The following is a 20440-nucleotide window of genomic DNA, read 5'->3' as shown; positions in this document are numbered from 1 at the left end:
AGCTTATTAATTTATGCATAAAGTCCTCATTTTGAGGAAGAGACTAAGGAATGGATCTTTTAATACTGGGATTCAATCAGAAATCACAGCATACATAATGTTCTGGTAATACTTGCCAACACCTCTGTGTTTCCAGAGGTTCTCTGTTATTTCAAAACTATCTGTTATTACTTTCACAACTTAAGTCGAATTCTATTTTGTGTGTGTGTGTAATTGCCAGCTAATCTTTCTAATCTAACACACTCCACATAATACGCATACTTTGAACTCATCTGTCACAAAATCTGGTAACCCACCACAACCCAATTTAAAGGGCTTATGCAGAACTGCTCTCTGCATAGGCAGACAGATGAGTTACATGTGACATTTAATAAAATAAAAATGTTCATCAAAATGAAGCATCCTACTACCAAGACACATCTACAAAATCTCGCACCAAATAAAAGGAGGAACAACAATATTATTTAATCTGCACACTATGGGATCACCAAGATCACTTCACATATCACTGAGCATATTACAGAATATTAAAAAAAATGTTTTTGCATGTCGATGGCAAACTTAGTGCAAAACAGTTTTAATAGCTCCCAGATCCCTTCATACAGCAAAAAGGATTTTATCTGGAATTTAGTGCAATTCTTAAAACAATGAGCATTGAATAAACACAGCTATAATATAATATGCTATAAGGAATCCATTGGTTTTATCTGCTAATGCTACTAATAATAATGATAATAGGCAGCAGATAATGATTGAGCTGAAAGGCAATTTGCTTGTAGTGACAAATATTACAGTAAAAGCACCTTTGGGCTTGTCTCATCGTGAGAGGTACTGCAAGGTTTGTGTTAGATAAGCCAGGAATATTTATCTCCACACAAAAGTCATTTAAATGTATTCAAGTGACAAGGCGGTGTAGGATGACCAGAGCTTCAGCTCAGCAACTTCCAGAACAAACACTAATGGGGTAGCAAAATAATGCTGAGCAGTTCCGAAATATATATATATATACTGAACCAGAAAACACCAATGTATACTGGCAAAATATGTAACTGCTTGGTGGTGGTGTGTCTGAAGAGTGAAACCATGTGCTTAAACTTGTATTATATTTAATTGTCAGCAATGATGACTCTTCAGGTTACAAAATGACTTCATATAGAAGAAGGAATGACCAGCTGACCAAATTTATACTGGTTACTGGTTCAATTATCACTTAAAGTCATAATGAAAATACTAAGGATTGGCCAGTTATACTTCTACAGCCAGTAAGCAATTTAATAGTCAGGTTTTCCCTCCTACGAGTCACAATAACAAAAAGTTTAATACTCTAGGCTACACAGTGGTAAATCTCTAACCGCAGGGTGGTAGTTCCAACTTTTAAATACAGTCTAATTTAAAAATAAAATAAAGAAATCTGTAATTCCTCAGTAAATTTTTATTAGATTGATTGTATATATAATGTGGTCAGATTTTTCTAAATCACAAAACTATGTTGCCATACAAATTAAACATTACCTTGTGTAGCTGCTAGTGGACAATATTCCAACATTGCATTATGGATATAAGAAATAAAGTAAATTACTATTATACAGCCACAGTTCCAAAAACATTGTGTAAAATGTAAATAAAAACATGTTTTAGTGACATAGTGCAAAAAAATAAGAACTGAAAAAGAAAATACGATCATGAACGTGATGGCAGGAACATGTCTCAAAAGATTGGAACAGGACCATGTTTACCACTGTGTAGCATCCCCTCTTTTTTTAAACAAGTCTTTAGGGAGATTTTTGCACATTGGTGAACCTCTGCCCATCTTTACATCTGAGAAACTGTCTCACTAAGATGCTCCTTTTACCCCCAATCATGTTACTGACCTATACCATTGACTTTTCTCAATTTTTTTGTTGCCATAACCGAACCTTTCTGAGATGCTGAATTCAAAACAAGCTTATTATTTCTTAAATGGTACATTTTCTCAGTGAAAGCACTTAATAAATTTTCAATGTTCTATTATGAATAAAATATGGGTTCATGAAATTTCAATAATTGTATTCTGTTTAAATGCAATTTAAAGTTTAGACAGGATTGTAACTTTTGAGGAAATACCCAGCTCAATTACTAATAAAAAAGCTGAATCAAAACCAATCAACCAATCAACACCACACCTATTTAGGTCCCTTTTATTTAAATAAATGCAAACATCAGTCTTTGAAGATGTGCTCGCTATCTTTTGGTTTTGAGGAGTAGTAAGTAGGATTCATTTAATCTTTCGCAGGCCAAAAAAGGGTCAGTGACTACCTTAACAGTGCATAGCGATCTGTTCTTGTAGTACAGAAATAGCCTGACTGGAAATTTAAGGACATTTGTAACACAACAGGGGCATAACCATGTGGTTTGACCCCCTTGGGAGAAAACTGCAGCGGGCCCACATTTCTTTAATAAAACAATCCTCCCTGAATTTTTTATGAGCTATGTCCAGGTGTGTGTGCCCAAACTCATCACTACACTTCACCCCCCAACACTGGGACTGAAAAGGAAGTTGTTGTTTTTTTGGGTTTTTTTTGCTAGAACAAAAACACGCAGCTGTATCCGCCAATGTCTGTGTCGGTTACTGAAATCAAATGGGACTGAATCCAAGTGAATTCAATTTGGGAAGATTTACAGGCTATTTACTTTTTAGGTTGGTTTTTCCTTTTAATATAATCACTATTAATCAATGCCGCATTGTAGTAATCTAGAGGGCCTCAAACACAACCTTGCAGCTGACAGAAGCCTCTCCAGGGATTCTGTGATAATGCAGAGTAATAAGTACTAAGAGCTCACTAATCACTTGGCCACATGATAAGACTATTAATCTTGCCGCCTATGCAGCTCAGCTCCAGCAGACCACTGCCTTTTGCCAGGGAAGGAAATATTAAAAAGCTCGAACGCAGCAACCGATCACAGAAGCCATAAAGCATCCTTACAACGATCCGTAGATGACAGGAATCCCGTCTGTCCATTTCCAGAAGCCTGGACAACATCCTCCTAAACGACGACGGATATGATTCATGACACAATCTCCACTAATTTGGTCGCGTGGCGATACCTCTGACTGTGCTGTCATGACAAATCTTTCTTCTTTTACAGTGCTAATCAACAGATCTCATTTGACCACCTGATCAGGTGACTCCCCGAGGGTTTGGAGAGCAGCAGAATGTGATATAGAACCAGCTGATAGCAGCGTGCGTGCATGTAATACATCATGATTCTGTCTAGGCGTGTCAATTATCCTGTGAGCACTGTGCTGTGAGGATGCTTTAATGCATGACAATGCAAGCCAAATAATACAGTCTGTGTATTAAAGAGCCATGAACAGGGATTTCATAAAGCATACTGCCCACCAAATGCTCTACAGTTATGTTAAATTCTCTCTCCTCCCATACACGTTGTAAAAATAGAAAACAAGGAATGGAAGATGCCCTAAAAACCCTTGGTACCCTGAAACGTGTATTTTCAGAATAAAATCCCCCTGCAATATCTTTCTCTTTAACTTTGACTTGTCCCTTACGTGCATTCTACAACAGATGTATGAGCATGCTTTTAAAAGCTTTTCCAACCATGGCAGATAAATGTTTACTCCTTTCCTTCCTCATCTCCATCATTTCATTTACATGAAGCGGCTTCATTTCATTGCAAGCATTATCATTTTCACTACAGTGCTTTATGTGGGTCAGTAAAGGACTTTTATTTAGCTCTCAGGTTGCCGAAATTCACATTTCACATTAATTATGAAGAGTACATGTGTAAATCTTTCTTATTACACACCACAAAATACGCAACAGCAGACTGATAATCGCCCGGTGGTACCTACAGGAAATAGTCACTGTCAATGTCTCTTTCTTTGAACAGTCCCAAAATCAGTGCATAGGCCACACAATGAATGTATTGCCTACTGTAACTGTGTCTTTTGCTAGATTGTTGGTTGCTAACTGCATTGAATCAAAATAAGCTGATTTTTTAATATATTTTAAGACTTTTAAATTGTAATAATAGGTGCAATATATTCACAAGCTAAATAAGTTTGGTGTCAGCCTTTCTCTGTTAGCGGTTAAAGTGTTTAGCATGTGCATACTGACTGTACACAGAAGCCTGGAGTTAACAAAATGCTGAGACTGTGACTAACCTCAAAATGTAAACACATTAACATCGATATCATGTGGCCTTATTTACACACAGCTGATCTTTCAAAGGACAACCACAGAGACTATTTGATGCGACTGCTGTGAGATCTGTCATGCATATAATAGGGTAGCGATTTGGCAGTAGTAAATACAGTGTAAAAGCATCTCCTCGTGCTGCAGTCACAACTCACCTGTATATCTTGTATCTGGTGGAGAAACCTTGTCGGTTCTTTTCCACAAAGTCGATGTACTCTGGGGAGTGGTGGAAGGGCCCCTTATCAGACAGGAGCCAGTCCAGGGGTCCCCCAGGTTTGTCATTTGGGAGGCTGGCTGATGTTGCTGTTGCTGTTACACTGGACCATAAACACACCCAGCAGTGAAGGCTGAGGCTGAGAATGCCCCATAGAGCCATCAGAGATGGATGGAGGGTAGGAGGGATGAGGGTGGTGGTGATGGTGGTGGTGGTGGGGGGCGTTCAGCAGCCAAAGATACTTGTCATTAGCTGGCTCCTCCACTGGGATGACCGAGGGACCTGCATCGCCTCAATGCCCCCCGAACACCTAAGGCAAAAGCACAAACACACAGTTCAGCAAACAAACAAACACCCACAACCAGCAAGGAAGAAACTTGGCTACAAAGACAGAAATAAACAAAAAAAAATCCTCAGAATATGTTGCAGCTGACAGAAGCCTCTCCAGGGATTCTGTGATAACGCAGAGTAATAAGTACGGTGTGGGAATGCTGTTTGAATCAGGTTCATTATGTGGAACTTGAATTAATAAATGTAAAAATGACACCTGCTAATTTCAGCTTGTGAGCGCCTGTTGCTTTAATGGTGCTGCTTCAGTAAAATTTCATGTTACTTTACTGTAAAATAATGACAAGTCATTTTACAGTGTGTTTACTGTAATCTATAAAAACAGTTTCTTACTGTAAAAGAAATGATGCACTGTAATGTATAGAATATAAGATCTGCAGTAGAATACTGTCAACTGTTTGGTTGCCATTATACTGTTGCTTCATTGTTTTACTGTAAAATGTCTACACCTGTGCCCTATTTAAGCATTTTCTTTTTCCTCCAAGTTTCCATTCTTCTTTTATCACACAGATATGGAACATTATGAAACCTGGCCTAATGGAAGTAGCCACTAAAGCCTCTATCGTGGTGTCCCAGTTCTAGTTCAAACCTTCTCACTCCCAGAAGCACAGGAAAACACATCACTGATCCACAGCAACCAAAGCCTAATCCGAAGGAACCATTACAGCATCTCTAAATGAAATCTGAATTTAAATGTAACAGTAGTTTGCTGTCTTAAAGTGAAAAAAATGAACGTTACTGTATAATTATTATGCATTTTACAGCAAACTGTTAAAATGTCTGCAATATATCTGAAAATACTGAAAACATCAGACTATAAAAAACTGTACAAAACAAGGGACTTCAAAATGTCATGCTATTTTAAATAAATAAATAAAATGGTCAACAAACTAAAACTAAAATCAAAAGCAGCTACAAAATATCCATTCTGTGTTTTACAGGTTTTTTCAGACATGATTACTTTGATAATGCAAATGCACACAAAAAAAAGAGATTGCCAATAATTAAACACACCCAATCATTAATTATAACCCTACTTTACACAAATAAAGAAAAATAATTTTTCTGGAGCATGATGAGAGAGCAGTAACATAGTTTAATTGCAGTATTTGAAAGCAAAAAGACCCAGCAATAATTAGGGATGGACCGATCCGATATTATGTATCCGCATCGGTCTGATACTGAACTAAATTACTGGATCAGATATCGGAGGGAAATAAAAAATGTAATCCGATCCATTAAATATCACGACAGCATCTCCCAAAACTTGCGACATGGCGTAACTCGGCTCACAACCTTAGCACGTTGTTTTTGGCCCACTTTGCACCAGAAAGAGGAAATCAGCAGCTAAACAACAGAAACAACAATTAAAATTTATTCAATATTACTTTCTACACCAGGATCCTTTTCTACGTAGCTGACAGCTGGTAACTGTGCAGGGCCGGATCTAGCAAAGTTTAGCCAGGGGGCTATAACAGGCATTAACAGGGAAAAGGGGGCACAAAGACATACTTTTCTTTCTTATTCTCATTTAAAATGTCTAGATTTTCATAAATAATTATCTTAATCTTACACCCAAAGTTTTAATCGGATGTAAAATGTATAGAAATCCATTACTGTATATAGTAACTATTAAGTCTAATATACCCTAGTAAGCTATAGTACTTTTTCCTTTGGGAAGGTACCATCTGTGCAGTCTGCAATTCTGTTGAAGAAAGATGTTGAATCTATTTAATTATTGTAGAAAAATAATTGATTTTTTTACACATGCATTGAATTTAAGTTGATTGCGTTGATCAAGCATCACAGGGTGGGGGGTGGTTGCCTTTTTTTTTTTTTTTGCTGGGAGTTGGCAGCCTTATTATTTAGGTTGCTTAATATTTCTGCTAAGTACTCTTTAAAATACCGGAATAGGGAGGATGGTGTAGGTTTGAGTAAATTAGATAGATCAGTATTGCTGAACTATGTAATATTTTGGGTGCAGTGTATTTTTTGCCTACAGGTATAACAGAATATCTTTGGTGTTTTGTGTTTTAAAACTCGAGTGTGAACTTATACAAAATGCAGCAAGATGTATTTAAAAAAAAACTGTTTTATTCATTAAAAAATACATATTCATATTCATATCGGTATCTGCAAATATCCAAATTTATGATATCAGTATTGGTATCGGACATAAAAAAGTGGTATCGTGCCATCTCTAGCAATAAAGTGCTGTGAATCCATCTTACTTTAGAGAGACACAAAACCATTTAGCCCCCCACCCAAAAAAAAGTGTATTTAACTTTTGTTACAATTCGCCGCATTCACTGCTCCATGTGAGCTGGGATTTCCATCCAAAAGAAAATAATTTGAACTGAAAAGACTTGATTACTAATTTTACACACTTTTACTGCAGCCTGGTGCTGTGATTTGCAGAAATATTCGGATGTAGAAGTTCCACCAGGAAGAAAAAAGTCTAAACTGGCATGATTCTAATTATAATTGCTTTGCTGCTGTTTTTAAAACTATCCCCGTCATACTCGAACACTTTACTGTCACACCGCAACACATCTATTAAGAGCTGCAGTTTCATGCAAATCAATGGAAGGAAGAACACACTCCCACACGCACAGACACACTTTAAGATAAAAAGTCTTGGCTGCTGTGACTACCTGCTGTTCAGACTGTTGTCCAGAGCTCGCATTAGTCTCTATCACCATTTTGAGTTCTGTCAATCATCTCCCCTGCAGTGTGTGTGCATGTATGTGTGTTGGGGTATTGGGGGTGGGGGGGTCAGTCCCATTACAGTATTGTGATGACAATCTGTCAAGTTAAGTCAGCCATATGACCGGGGGTGTGAAGGTTTAAAAAAAAAAAACACTGCTCTCAGACAATGCAGGCGACAGCACTGGAAGAACACACCACAGCTTGAGGTGGGTAAAGGGAAGAAAGAAAAAGAACAAAATTGCTATCAAATACGATGATATATTCATCTACAGGGTTAATTATTGAAAGTTAAACATGCAGGAGGACTTTCATTTAGTCATTTTAATGAGATGAGATGAGCTGGCAATTTGGAAATTGATTTCAGTCTGACATCGCTGTCAGCACTCCCCAGACTCAGTTTGTCAAGCCCTGGTGTGTGTGTCCATTCTCACTTGTGTTTATGTAAACATCTGTATAACCAGCTTTATGGTTTAGTGTGCTTTTAATTAACAGAAAGCACATGCTAATGCCTGTACATGCAATTTGGTTTTTGCATGACATCATTGAACTATGCAAAATGTGTTGTTTTTTTTTAAAAGACATGTATATTCAGATCTCCAACAGGCAGTTAAGTCTCAATTGCACCAATGCAGGTCTCAAATCTAAACTCAAATGTCCAAGTTGGGTTATAAGTATTAAACTGAGTCATAATCCAAGCTGTTCGAGTATTTTGTGGAACATTTTTCTTTCACAGCTGCTGCATGGTGCTTAAAGTACATTGCCAAAATTGAAGAAATTAGTCTCTAGCCTGACTTGGGTCTTGAGATTTTTTACTTTCAAATCTTCTGTGAGCTCAAGACTTCAGGGAGGTGAGTCAAAAAGTCACATTTCAGAGCAGTCCGGAGCAGTCAAGTCTTTGATTCTACCGCTGGGAATAGACCTTAAGTTTATTAAAACCTGCAAAGAGCAGACTCCCTGTCTGTTAGACTCCTCCTAACATGCCAGGGTTCCTCGGTGTTAACAGCTGAAGGGTGGGACATCTGACTCAGTGACTGGAGTTGGGATGCATCCAGCCCCTGAAATCCCACCTTTTACAAAAAAAGACACAGACAAACAGAAAGAAAAAGATGTACTGCTAATGTATGTTACAGCTTTACATTGTAGAGCCACAGACACAAAGGGGAAAGCCAGACTTGGATGAGGCGATGAAAAGCTGGATGTGGGAGGGGAAGAACTCTGCAGGGACAGCCGATGGAGACAGCGCTTTATGAGATTGAGGTGAACTTTGCCCAGCTGTGACCCTGCACTGAAACCTGATGAACTGGATCGGAAAAATTATTTGCTCTCATAGCAGCCCACTGCTTTATCATTTGCATAACATTTTTATTTTTTATTTTTTTTGCCGATTGTTGAAAAATCATCTTTATGATAATCTAACTGGGAAAGACTTGATCAAACGGAAAAACTAACTGATCAGGTCAGGTCAAAGACTACACCCACAAGTCTGCAGTTTTGATAAGTACACATTACCTTAAGGTCTTGTATAACATGCAGTAGGCAGAAACGTGGTACAATTTTAATGAAACAGGGCCGAGAACGGTGTTACCCGGTGCCGAAACAGGGCAAATCCTCCCCCGTATCTCTTTCAACTTCTTTGTTGTTGATGCAGTTAAACTGTGAGTGTTTCCTTCAGCAATTTCTCCCCGCATTCCAGCAGCGCTGAATAGTTTATTGGACTGTGACAGAGAGACCTCTGTCTTCCCAGCATTTCTGTTATCGTCTGCCACGCTCTCCGTTTGAGCTTGAGCGTTTCACTTTTCTTTCTCCGTCCCTATTCCTTCAGCAGAGACGCTGCCACACAGTGAGCAGTTATGCTTTGTGTGTGTTTTGTCAAAAATCTGACACCAAAGTTACGGGTTACTATCCTATAGTGTGAAGTTTGAGAACAAGTTGCTTTGTACTGACAGTGTGCCTCTGCTGCAGTAAAATGGCCCCAAAAATAAGCTGCTAGTGCAGCTCCGTTAGATGAATCCACACCTACCTCCAGCCTCTCATAACACAGATGAAATGCTTTGTTTTTTTCTACTTTACATTGTGCATGTTGTGTATAAAGTGACCTTGCTCAGAGGGCAGTTTCTGGCATGTTAATATCAAAATACAGCTCAGAGGTCACATTTAAAGACTCTTTAATCCTATCATCTAACAGGCAGCTGTCCAAAACGCTGATGCAGGAGAACATGGGCCTCTCTCGAATCTCTTCGCCTCGCTTTCTCTCTTTTTCACCCCACCATACTTCTTTTGTCTCACCTTCCTCACACAACCCACTCTCATCCTCATCTGCCTCAATTACCTCTAAAAGCCAACTTTGCATCAAATCGCTAATGACATACGGACATTTGCTATTTTCAGACAAATGCTTTTCTCTTTTTTTTTTCTTACTTTACCTCTAGATTATGCTATAATATTCAACTTGTGCACTCAGTGCATTTCATGAAGCCGTGTTAAAAGCACTCGTCCTTGAGTCCCCTGTATAATCTAGAAACAACAAAACAAATGTCGGGAGATAGAAGATGGAAGGAATTTTCATGTGAAGCAGTAAGGAAGCAACCGGAGCTCCAGCAGATCCACTCCAATATGATTTTGCACGACGTGGGCCAGCAGTTAGCTCGAGGCTGTTTGGAACCTCTGTATAAAATAAAAGCACTGTTTGTTCATGTGAGGTCCTCTCAGCGGAATTGTGACGGGAGTGCAAATGATGGGGGACCACATTTTCCCACACATGAATTTAATGAAGAGTTGCGTCCTCCGGATTGGCAAATACCAAGAACAATATTGAAAGGAGGCGAGATGTGGCATCATATAGCAAATCCATGTTTATGTGAACAATCAAGTGACTATTGTTGTTCCACTCTTTTCATAATCTTTTTGTAAGTCTCAAAAAAGGCTGCTGGGCTTATTCTATGAGGACTGAGGTAATTATAATTTCAATTTACAATCTGAAAAAAGTAAAACATAATATTCCATAAACCTTTTTTCCTAGATTTGTAAACACCTGTCATTGTGCTCTCAAGGTTTCCAGCAGCTCTCTGACGAAATGGACAGTCAGCACGTGCCCCCATGCACAATCACTTCAGCCTTGTCATGTGACACATGATTGTTTTTCATGTAAAAGAAAAAAAATTGTCCAAGACATTTGCAGAGGAAACATAATGTTTCTTTGAGCAGCGGGAACACTCAGAGATTGCAATTTATCTTTGAAATGACACCTATGACAAGGTCCTGTTTATTTCTGTGGGGAAGAAATATCCATTTGGAAATGCTTTCCTTTTTTTGTCCTGCTACTTCAATAGAGAGAGGAGGGTGTTAAACAAATGGCCATTCCACTGAAGCACAGCCAACAGTGGATCAAACTACAACATTTTTACGCCCACTGCTCATCATAATGGCAGGCTATATTCAGTAAGCACCGCTGAACATCAAATATTTCAGCTGAAAAAATACTTAACAAGGCATCTTTGATGACTCTCATCATATGCAAGGTTTAATTTCTTGTCATTACGTGACCTAAAGGCCACGTACGTCAATGGCACAGAAAAAAAAAAAAGAAAAAAGTGATGCGTAACTCTGTGATACATCTTTCTCATCTTATTCAAATTCTGAATAAAACATTTGTCAAGTTATTTCCAAATACATTTCATCTCTTGGGGTTTAAACCATTCTCTGCAATCACAGAAAATTCCCTTCGCCTCATTTTCATTTATATAGAGTTAGATCACAACAACATTCAAACATTCATTCTAAGGCACTTGATAATCTAAGATAAAGACCCTACACTGCTGCACAGAGAACCCCAATGTTGCAATAATCCCCTCTGAGAAAGCACCTGGCAACAAGGGGGAGGAGGAACTCCCTTTTAACAGGAAGGAAGGGCATCTGGCAGAAGCAAGCTCAGGGAAGGGTCGGCATCTGCTGCGACCGGTTGAGGAGTACGCAGGTAGAAGGAACATAAAAACACAGACAACATGGTGTGTGCTCAATAAAGTCTGAAAGGAGCAAAGAGTTTCTGTAGTATACTTTCAGACAACATTTTCTCATCTGGATTTGTAAAATATCATCTCAAAACTCAGGTTTCCTTCTAGTTTTTTCTTTCTTAATCTTAAAATCCAGGTAGTCACACTAAGGTACAGATTGTACTTATTGACATCGACTGCCAACATCTATAAAAGTGCTTGTATGTGCAGCACTAAAGAAAACCTTGTGTCCTATAAATGAACAAAAATGCAATTTTATGATCAGAATCCTTAACCTTCAGCATATGGCGGTGATATAAAAGACCACACTATTTTCTTCTTTTCAGGCTAAAGATACAACCGTTGGGTTTGCTGCTGTATCTCATCAAGCGTATTAAAGGTAATTTGGAAAAAAGAAATATGACAAAGGGAAGAACCTGAAGACTTTTATGATTTGATACCATCAACCAAGACAGGCTTGCTGAGGCTAAATATGATTCTGTGTGCTCTGGAATGTGTATAATGTTAATGCATTACTTTTGCTTAATGGTGGAATTGAGAAATAAACTCCCCAGTCTCTCTCTCTGTTCCTCCCTAACTGTCTCTCAATCTCTCTTCCTGTCTCCACATATACAGCCGTGTCTGAGCCACGACGTTATTAGCCATTAAGTTGATAGCAGTTGGATGGCAGAAAAAAAAGCTCTACAAAATCCCTTGCAGGTCTCATCCAGTATTGCCGTAGGGTTTTCTTTAAAATACCCAAAAAAGCAAATATTTAATTTGCTGTTTAGATATTTTTATTTCCTTAATGTGGGTCAAGAATTTGAGCTCCTAACAATAAATTAGTGACTTACAAATATTGAGAGCCCAACACAAGTAGAGCCATTTAATCTTTTGAATGAATTTTCAGATTCAAATCAGTGATTTCAGTCCCTAACACTTCTAATGCAGGTGTATCATCCATTCTAAATTGCATGTGTATTACTGTGGACTTCTGTTAGATATTACATTTATCGGACTATTAAGTGCCATATCTCAACTGCAATAATGACACGCTGCGGGACGTGCAGTCATTTCACAATGAAAGAATTACCGTTTTTTCTCGGAACATAACTTCAGATTGGAAAGCAGGGTTGGCTGTTTTATTTTTATTTTTGCGAGAACACCAGTCAAGCAAAAATGAAACATGTCCATAACTTAGTCATCTCTCAAAATGTTCTTCCCTGAGGCAAAAAAGTCAATGAAAAGATGAGACACTGAGTCAAAGCATTTTTCATCACAAGAACTACTGGTGGTTACATTAAAGGTATGACGTGCACAGTGCGGAGCCAGCATTTCCTCCAGCTATTTGGAGCATCTGCGTGAAAACGACAGCTCTCTTTGTTTTGTTTTTCCCGTTTTTCCCAGAAAACACTGAAAGATTCAATAAAAACCATTATTTGTAATGCCCTCAGATGGTACAGCTGTAAAATCTCACAGATTAGCAGCCCTGGGATGAAATAAAATGTTTGCAAATTCCTCATTCGGTCAAAGAAATGATTTCATAGAAGCCGTGATTGCCGATATCCTCGACATTATTCGTTGCTCGTTTTGAAAGCGGGTGATTGATTCACAGGCTTCTTGAGCTAAATTAACAAAATTAGCAGTGTTCCACTTTGAGTTAATATCTCAATTGATTTTGTTAAACAGAATATTCTAAACAGCTCATTTATTTCGCCTTGCCTACCAATCTGCTCCATTTGTGATGAATAGATGTATCTGTCTGCACAATTTTTTTTTTCTTTCAGGCTGCGCTGCAGCTCTTCCAGTAACTTTGTGTAACAGCCAAAATTACATGTTTCCTCCAGAGATATAGGGCTGGCTACCGACTGCAGTGTTGGATCTTGACTCTCACCCCGTCTTTTGGAGGATACAGTAAGCTTGATGAGACGAGGGAACTCCCAAGCCTAATCTTTCTTGAGAATTTCAGCAGCCGTTCTAGTCGGAGATTGGGACAGAACTGAGCTTCCAGCCCCCGAACATCTGCTCACTTATTGAAGAATGCCAGAGCTGTAATGGTCACCTGCCTGAGCTGTGTGTGTATGTGTGTGTTTAAGTGTAAATGTATGTATGTGTGTTCTCACAAAGTGTCCCCATATCCATGTCTGGAACACACACACACAGCAGATCTACTTTCTTGGCACAGCAAATATGCAAATTGAAACAAGTCTCTTTTTGTGATATCTCACAATTTGAACACATTTGAAGGAAAACAATAGTAGAAAAATAGATGGAGGGGAGGCATGCGCTTTGCAGGGGGGAGGATTTGATTAAAACATTTCATTAGAATTTCTTCAACAGGATCCACTTTGTAACTTGTCTGCAAGCCAACCCTGAAACCATCCTCAAAGTAGGGAAACAGGAACTGATAAACTTTACATCTTCCCCTCCGTGCTGACTAATGAGGTTTTTGGCCCTAATTAACCTAGTTATCTTCCCCGCTACAACTGTCAACAATGCCTCTCATACCAGTGCCACGGGTAAAACACAGCCTTTGTGAAATTATAATATGACTGCCAGTTGCACTCATCCGGCTGTCTTACAAACAAATAAAAAGGATCAGCTCCCATGGTGTCCTGGGAAAAAGACATCAAAGACCAAAAAATAAATAAATAAATAAATAAATAAATAAAAATGTCACTATCAAAGTGCTTACATGCCCAGCCATGAACACACATATTTACAGATCTACAAACATGCATTTAAAAACTTTAGACATGAAAACCCAAAACAATAATACATGAATAGCAACGCTAAGCTGCTGCGGGGAAGGTCAGTGGAAGTGTGTAGGCAGTGTGGGTGTGTGACTGAGTGCTTTTTTTTTCCCTGTACAAACTGTTGTGTAGGTGTTTTTCTGTGGACTCTCAAATTTACTTCTGAGACTTCTGAAGATGCTGGTGATCCAATTTAATGATGGAATGTTTAAAAAAAAAAAAACACCCACCAGGATGCTCTCGGATACTAAAATCTGAATTAATAAGAGAAGACAACGAGCCCTAATTTCATGTTTTACATTAAACTGCTCTTTTAAACTCATTTTATCCCTGTAAAGCTATCAGACTTTGTGATTTTCTGCAGTTTTCTTTATCTTTACTAATCCTCTTTGTATGCAAATACATTCCGGTCTACTCATAGAAAAAATGGAAACTTATTTACATTTCCTATTTAAACTGGCTGGTGCTGCTATAATCATATATACTACTGTATATTCATGTATTTTTAACTCTAAAGCAACCAAGCTATTTTAGTAAATAAAATGACAGAGTGGGATGATTTATGGCCCCATTCTATTTTAAATTACTCTATTAATGGCTCTGATTATCATACCTAGGCTGCTTTCTTTATTTATGAAAAATGCTCCAACGTAATAGTTGTGTTTTCCAATCATTTTACGTAAAAAGGAGTGCAACAAACAAATCATGCAAACAAAATGACATTTACTCAGCCAATCTTTTTCTGTGGCTTACGAAACATTTATTTTTCAACAATACAGAAGGACAAATACATGTTAAAACTTCTGTTTGTTTGATTGAATTGTGTATTACAGCACACTAGTATCATTTCAAGACCAAAATAGAGACAAAATTGTGACCCTGTGATACTTTAATCATCAACAAAACACAATAGCATCATAGTCAGGCTCATGTTTAATCTTACTTACTTCCATGCTTCTTTTATGTAGATTCATGACACTCAGGAAACATTTTCATGATTAAAATTTATAATATATATGATAATAAAAACAATATAGCAGAATAATAAGAGTATATAGTTTAATATACAGCTGGTTTCATAAATGAGGTGACAAAAAAGTACAATAATTATTTGTTGTTTTTGATATGGATAGATCCTCGAACTGAAGATTAAACATATTACGAGCATGTTTAAGCAGAAATATTTACTTATTTTGGAATGGTGCTACTAGAGTAAGCAATTTATATATTTTAAAAAACAGATCATGTAACCGTGCAAGTCATGGATCTGTGACACACAAGAAATCAGGTGAATTTATTCAAATCAAATCTCGCTAAACAGCAATTGTAACAACATGTCTAAAACTCAGCAAACATTAAGATGATTTTTTTTGAAAGACAATGTTTTTTGTTTGTTTGGTTGGTATCTCCTACCTCTACGAGGGTCTGGAGCAACTAGACCCCAAAAACAATGCATTAGAGTTAAGTATGGCGAAGGCAATATACTGTGTACTAATGATGCATTTGCTCAGTGTGGATGCTACTGTCATACAGCAAAAACAAAAACTCTTTGTTCTCCATATGAAATGAATGCAGCTGTGCAACAGTGGAGCCAGGCAGCATATAACCCAATAACCCAGCCCGTGTTATTGTCACAAATGCACGGTGGGACTTTACAGTGAAACAGTGTGTAGTTCTGTTTAACAGGCATAGGCATGTGCCACATAAGACTCTATGTCTTTGTATTAAAAAAAATCCAATTTAATCTTTCTGTGACTATTTACAAAATGAGACAGTAGCTTATTAAGGCGGAGAGACTCGACAGCAGACGTCTTCTAGGCCAACATGGAAATAGATCAGTCCGACAAATCCTTCTCCTCGCAAACGCAGGACGGAAAATTTGGCTGGAGGAAGCAATAAACTGATAACAAAAAACAGCACCCCCCCAGCACCATTCATTTACTACAGCGACAATTCATTATGAAAGATGAATAGCGGCGCGCCCAGTCAGCTCACACACTGACATCAACATTTCACATCACTATGCAAAGAAAGTTAGCTCGCAACACTTCAAGCTCCTCCAAATCAATCCACAGCAAACTTTGATTTCCGAGTGTTGACTATCAATATAATTATGTTAGCACAGGCAGAAAAAATTCTGAGTGTTTCTCCGGCAGCGTACAGTATCTGCATACGTCTTTTCCTTGCGGTGGCTGTCTGTGGAGGCAACGTGAGATCAATCGTTTAGCTCAATCGATGGCGTGTGAAGCAGGTTGGAGGTTTTAACGAGTAAAACTCTGTGAGGATTAATCCGCGAGAATATTGTAAATCATTATAAGGTGCCGTGCGTAAAAGTTCAGCTGAAAGCTGTCTTAATGATTGCTCCTCAGACTGTAAACTTCTCACTTTCTAGCATTTATATGGCTGCATATCACTGAGTGGCCAAGAACATACAGAGAGGAAGCTTCTATAAATCACTGGAGAACACAAATAGGCCTCTTCTGCTGGTGGCCTTGTACACACAGACTCAAAGGTTGCTCTTAAATTAAAGGCACACATTCCTCCCTCACTATTTACTCTGGGCTCTTTTTTCTTCTGGTATTCTGCTGCAACTCTGACTCTGTGAATATCTGTAAATGGAAATTCACTGCATGATTCTTCCACTACTGATCAGGTAAGCTAGTTAAAATTTGAAAAGCAACCCCCCTCATGTGTCATCCAGTCACATGCTCAGCCACCTCTGTCAGTGCATATTTATGGGCAGGGTGACAGCGTGACACCTGCCTGTTTTAATGACAGGAAGTCTGTCCTTGATCTGTAAAGAATTATGTGCAATATGGTACAATTTTGCTCTCAAAGCAGCCCTGTGTCCATCCGTTTGTGCGCCTCTACAGAATATGCTCAGACTCAACATTCAATTACCAGTTGCCTCAGAGAGAGATTTTTGGCTTAATGCCCCCGTCGGTCTTAATCTGAGAGATTCTACTTTAGCGCCAAAGTCAGCCTCAAATCCCTCAATGAAACTTTTTGATTTTCTCCTCTTTAGCTTTTCTCTCATCTTCTCATCTCGCCCACTTTTCCCTCTTCTCCTTGCAGCGGCTCTTCTCTGTCTGAAGTGAAACTTTGTCAGTTTGCTCATTATCATAAATTAATGGGCTGAAGATGTTGAGCAGATCCCGGCAAAACTCGACCCTCGAAATACCACCTAAACCAAGATGGGGTGATCTTCTTGTTTTTCTTCTTCTTCTCGTTTCTTCTTTAGCTTATGACTTTACTTCCTTATGTCATTGTGTCATCATGCCAACTGTAATTTGTCCCCTAAAAATAACAATTATGATCAATTACAGGGTTTCTTAAGCTGAACACTTGGTACCACCCTCTAAACCTCATCCACCGATCCTCCTGAAGTCAGCAACAGAAAACTACTTTACGTTGCATTAACTTAATGTTCTGCGCAGAGCTTTTCTCGTCCTTTTTCCTGTGCTTTCTGCTCTTTTTTTCCCCACTTCCTCCCACCACATCCGTCCTTCTTCAGCCATCACACCTTCAAATGAAGCTGCCTCCTGCCCACCACTAAACTGTAAGAACAAGGAGCCCTCTCAGGCATGTAGTGCCTCCTGTTAGCCTCAGTCTAAAAAGCCTATAGCTGGTTTCCTGCTCAGTCACAGTTGCCCTGTAAAAGTTCTGTTCAAGCTCGATTTGTTTCCTCTCAAGTACACGTCAATCACAGACAGATGGTCCTGTCATCGTCACTCTGACGGACAAGCAAACAGACACGAACACAGAAAATTAGACTTACATGCCATATACAGCCTCGATTGGCATCGCAGCAGTGAAGTAGAGAAAAAAAAGAATCAGACAAGGTTTTGAGCTCCTTCCGTTTTTGTTGCTCAGATGACCGATGCAAGGAGAGAAATCTCTCTTTTCATAGGAGGAGACAGTGTGCCTTTCAGGCCTGGACACGGTTGAGTTCACCAGTCTCCCAGGATAGATGAGGACACTGCTGAACAGTGGCCCTGTTGTGGCCCTATAAACAGTCTGAGGCTTTGGCACTTGTGCCTAACACTGGCAAGTGGCAATGAGAATTACAGCAGTGATTCACTGACTTTTTTTTTCCTACCGTGAAGCTTTGCAATAAAACAAACCTTCCTGCCACTGCAGTTGGGGGTTTTCACATGAAGTTACATTTAAAATACTGCAAATAGCACCTATGCCAGCATGCCCTCGGGCCACTATGATAGCATTTTAAATGTTATTTGTTTTCTTGGAGGGTATTTGGCTCATTATCGCAGCCTCCACTGATCCCATAAGGCTGCCTTTGACTCATGTGCCTTTTTTGAGGGTGAGGCTTGAGGGTGCAATGTATAATTATGAAATCAGTGGGACTATTTATTTTTTTCACTCTTCCAGCCTGAGAGCAGAGCTGGGAGCTTGGCGAGCAGTACTCTGTCCACACATCAGTGTAAGAGATCTGATCCTCCACAGGAGCGAATGCCAATACACCCCTGAGGAATATAGATTAGAAATGTTTGTTGTTAAGGCAGATAAAGAGTGGCAGTGTGGGTGAAGGAGGGGGGGTGTGTGGGTGGAGGAGACAGGCAATGAGAAATGAGGAGGAGGAGATGAGTCTGATTGTGCTCATGTATAAACTGACAAGGCATGAAAAGTAATATTGTGTATGCTCTCCTGAAAGTGCCAGCAGATACAGTTCGGGAGTTTGTGTGCATGTATGCAGGGGTGAGACTGTGTGTATGCGTCTGTGCGTGAGAGTTTCACATTGTACTGTGGTCAAGCAACAAAGAAATTCACTGATGTCACAGTCACAGCAGATGCAAAGAGCTATTCGGGTCAAACACGGTGCTGAGGGTGAACATCCACAGGTAGCGTGGGGTTTTTCTTTTACTTTATACAAATTAAGCTAAATTGCAAGAACTCACCGCGGTTTAGGACGACAGAGAAAGTTTAACTCAGTGTGTCCCATGCTCTCGCCGAATCCCGGTGGCTCTCAGCTGCCCAGATTGTGGAGAAACTCATTTCACAGTTTGTCAGGGTTCAACTGCAACTCCACGGAGGGAAAAAAAACACCACTCAAAAAAAAAAAAAAAAAAAACACTCCGAGAAAAAAAGAGGTAAAGCTGCTCCGGACAAATCCGACGGTCGGTTCTACACCAGTGAGAAACTTTGAGAAAAGCAGTCGGGGGTGCGCTTGGGGTTGACAAACGGCTTATCCCACAGTTAATTCAACGTTCCTGGAAGCAGAGGCTCTGACCTTTCTGGGGATAATGACTTTACAAAATGAAATCATCCAGCAGGAGATGTAGTCAATCGGAGAAACGAGCAGGAGGAGGAGGAGGAGGAGGAGGAGAAAGACTCCAGGAGCGCAGAGGAGCTAACGTTCAGGAGATTAAAAGCTGTCTTAGCGCAGTTACCAGAAAGCGGCGGGGTCCAGCCTCGGACAGATGCGACGGAATGCGGCTACCTGCCACCCCACGAAGATTGTTAAATATCCCGTTGTGAATTCCGCCCCGGCACCGTTTTTCTTTTTTCTTTTTTCTTTTTTTTTTTGTTCCACCTACTTGACCCGCCTACTCCGCAGCGCTGTGTGGAGGAGCGCAGATCCTGTGGAAACTGAAGGTATAGGCGCTCAGCAGATAACAGGCATGGGCGCTTCGGCTCTCCCCTGTGCCCCTCTCTCACTTAGTCACATGTTTAAGACACAAGTAGCCCTCTGTAATAGCTGCCAAAGGAGGGTAGACTAAGGTAGCCGACGTGGCGAGAATAATAATGCGTGACTTTCTCCCCCCGCTCACTTCAGATGAAAAGCCCTTTTCGCAAAATGCTCGAAATGGCATTCCTGCCATTAACTTTATGCCCCAATATACTTGTTTTAATGCTGCAGCTATTTCTAAAGACACGAGCATCGGAAGTCATTGAATATCCCTCATAACTGCTTGGCTGCAAACTCCAGAAAAAAGCCCCTCTAGCGAGGACGTCAGTGTTTAAGTCCTTATGTGTCTGAGCTGTCACATTAGTTAGAGGAGGAGAAGGTGTTGAGCATAATGCCTAATCCTCTTTGGTTTTGTCTTGTGGAGCATGCCTATGCATGAACCATGAGTCATTAAATGGCACTGCAAAGGCGGCTCTGCTTCAAAATAAAATAAAATAAAAATAAAAATCACCATGCAGCAGAGATACAGCAACTGAGTGAATGAATAGATGCTGGCATTTTCATAATGACTGTGACAGCACACA

General features: G+C 39.5%; 1 protein-coding gene across 2 annotated transcripts in view; it reads right to left on the bottom strand.

The window, feature by feature from the left end:
- LOC146689031 (BMP/retinoic acid-inducible neural-specific protein 3-like) overlaps positions 1-20153 on the bottom strand; it is a 60573-nt gene extending 40420 nt beyond the window's left edge. The window contains exons 1-2 of one of the 2 annotated variants that reach the window (XM_085436409.1): positions 19126-20153; positions 4352-4720 (exon numbers count right to left, since the gene is read on the bottom strand). In XM_085436409.1, coding sequence (XP_085292535.1) covers positions 4352-4572 — 221 coding nt within the window. In that variant the 5' untranslated portion in view covers positions 4573-4720; positions 19126-20153. Of the gene's footprint in view, positions 1-4351; positions 4721-17987; positions 19106-19125 lie in introns of those variants that run through there. The other variant, XM_085436410.1, reaches the window with a different exon arrangement.
- Between the last annotated feature and the right edge of the window lie 287 nt (positions 20154-20440).

The sequence above is a fragment of the Copadichromis virginalis genome, linkage group LG17 (genome assembly GCF_057382275.1).
Source record: "Copadichromis virginalis isolate Kocher_CV1m ecotype Utaka linkage group LG17, C_Virginalis_male_GT1.1, whole genome shotgun sequence".
Lineage (NCBI taxonomy): Eukaryota > Metazoa > Chordata > Actinopteri > Cichliformes > Cichlidae > Copadichromis > Copadichromis virginalis.
This window is presented reverse-complemented; position numbering and strand designations above follow the sequence as displayed.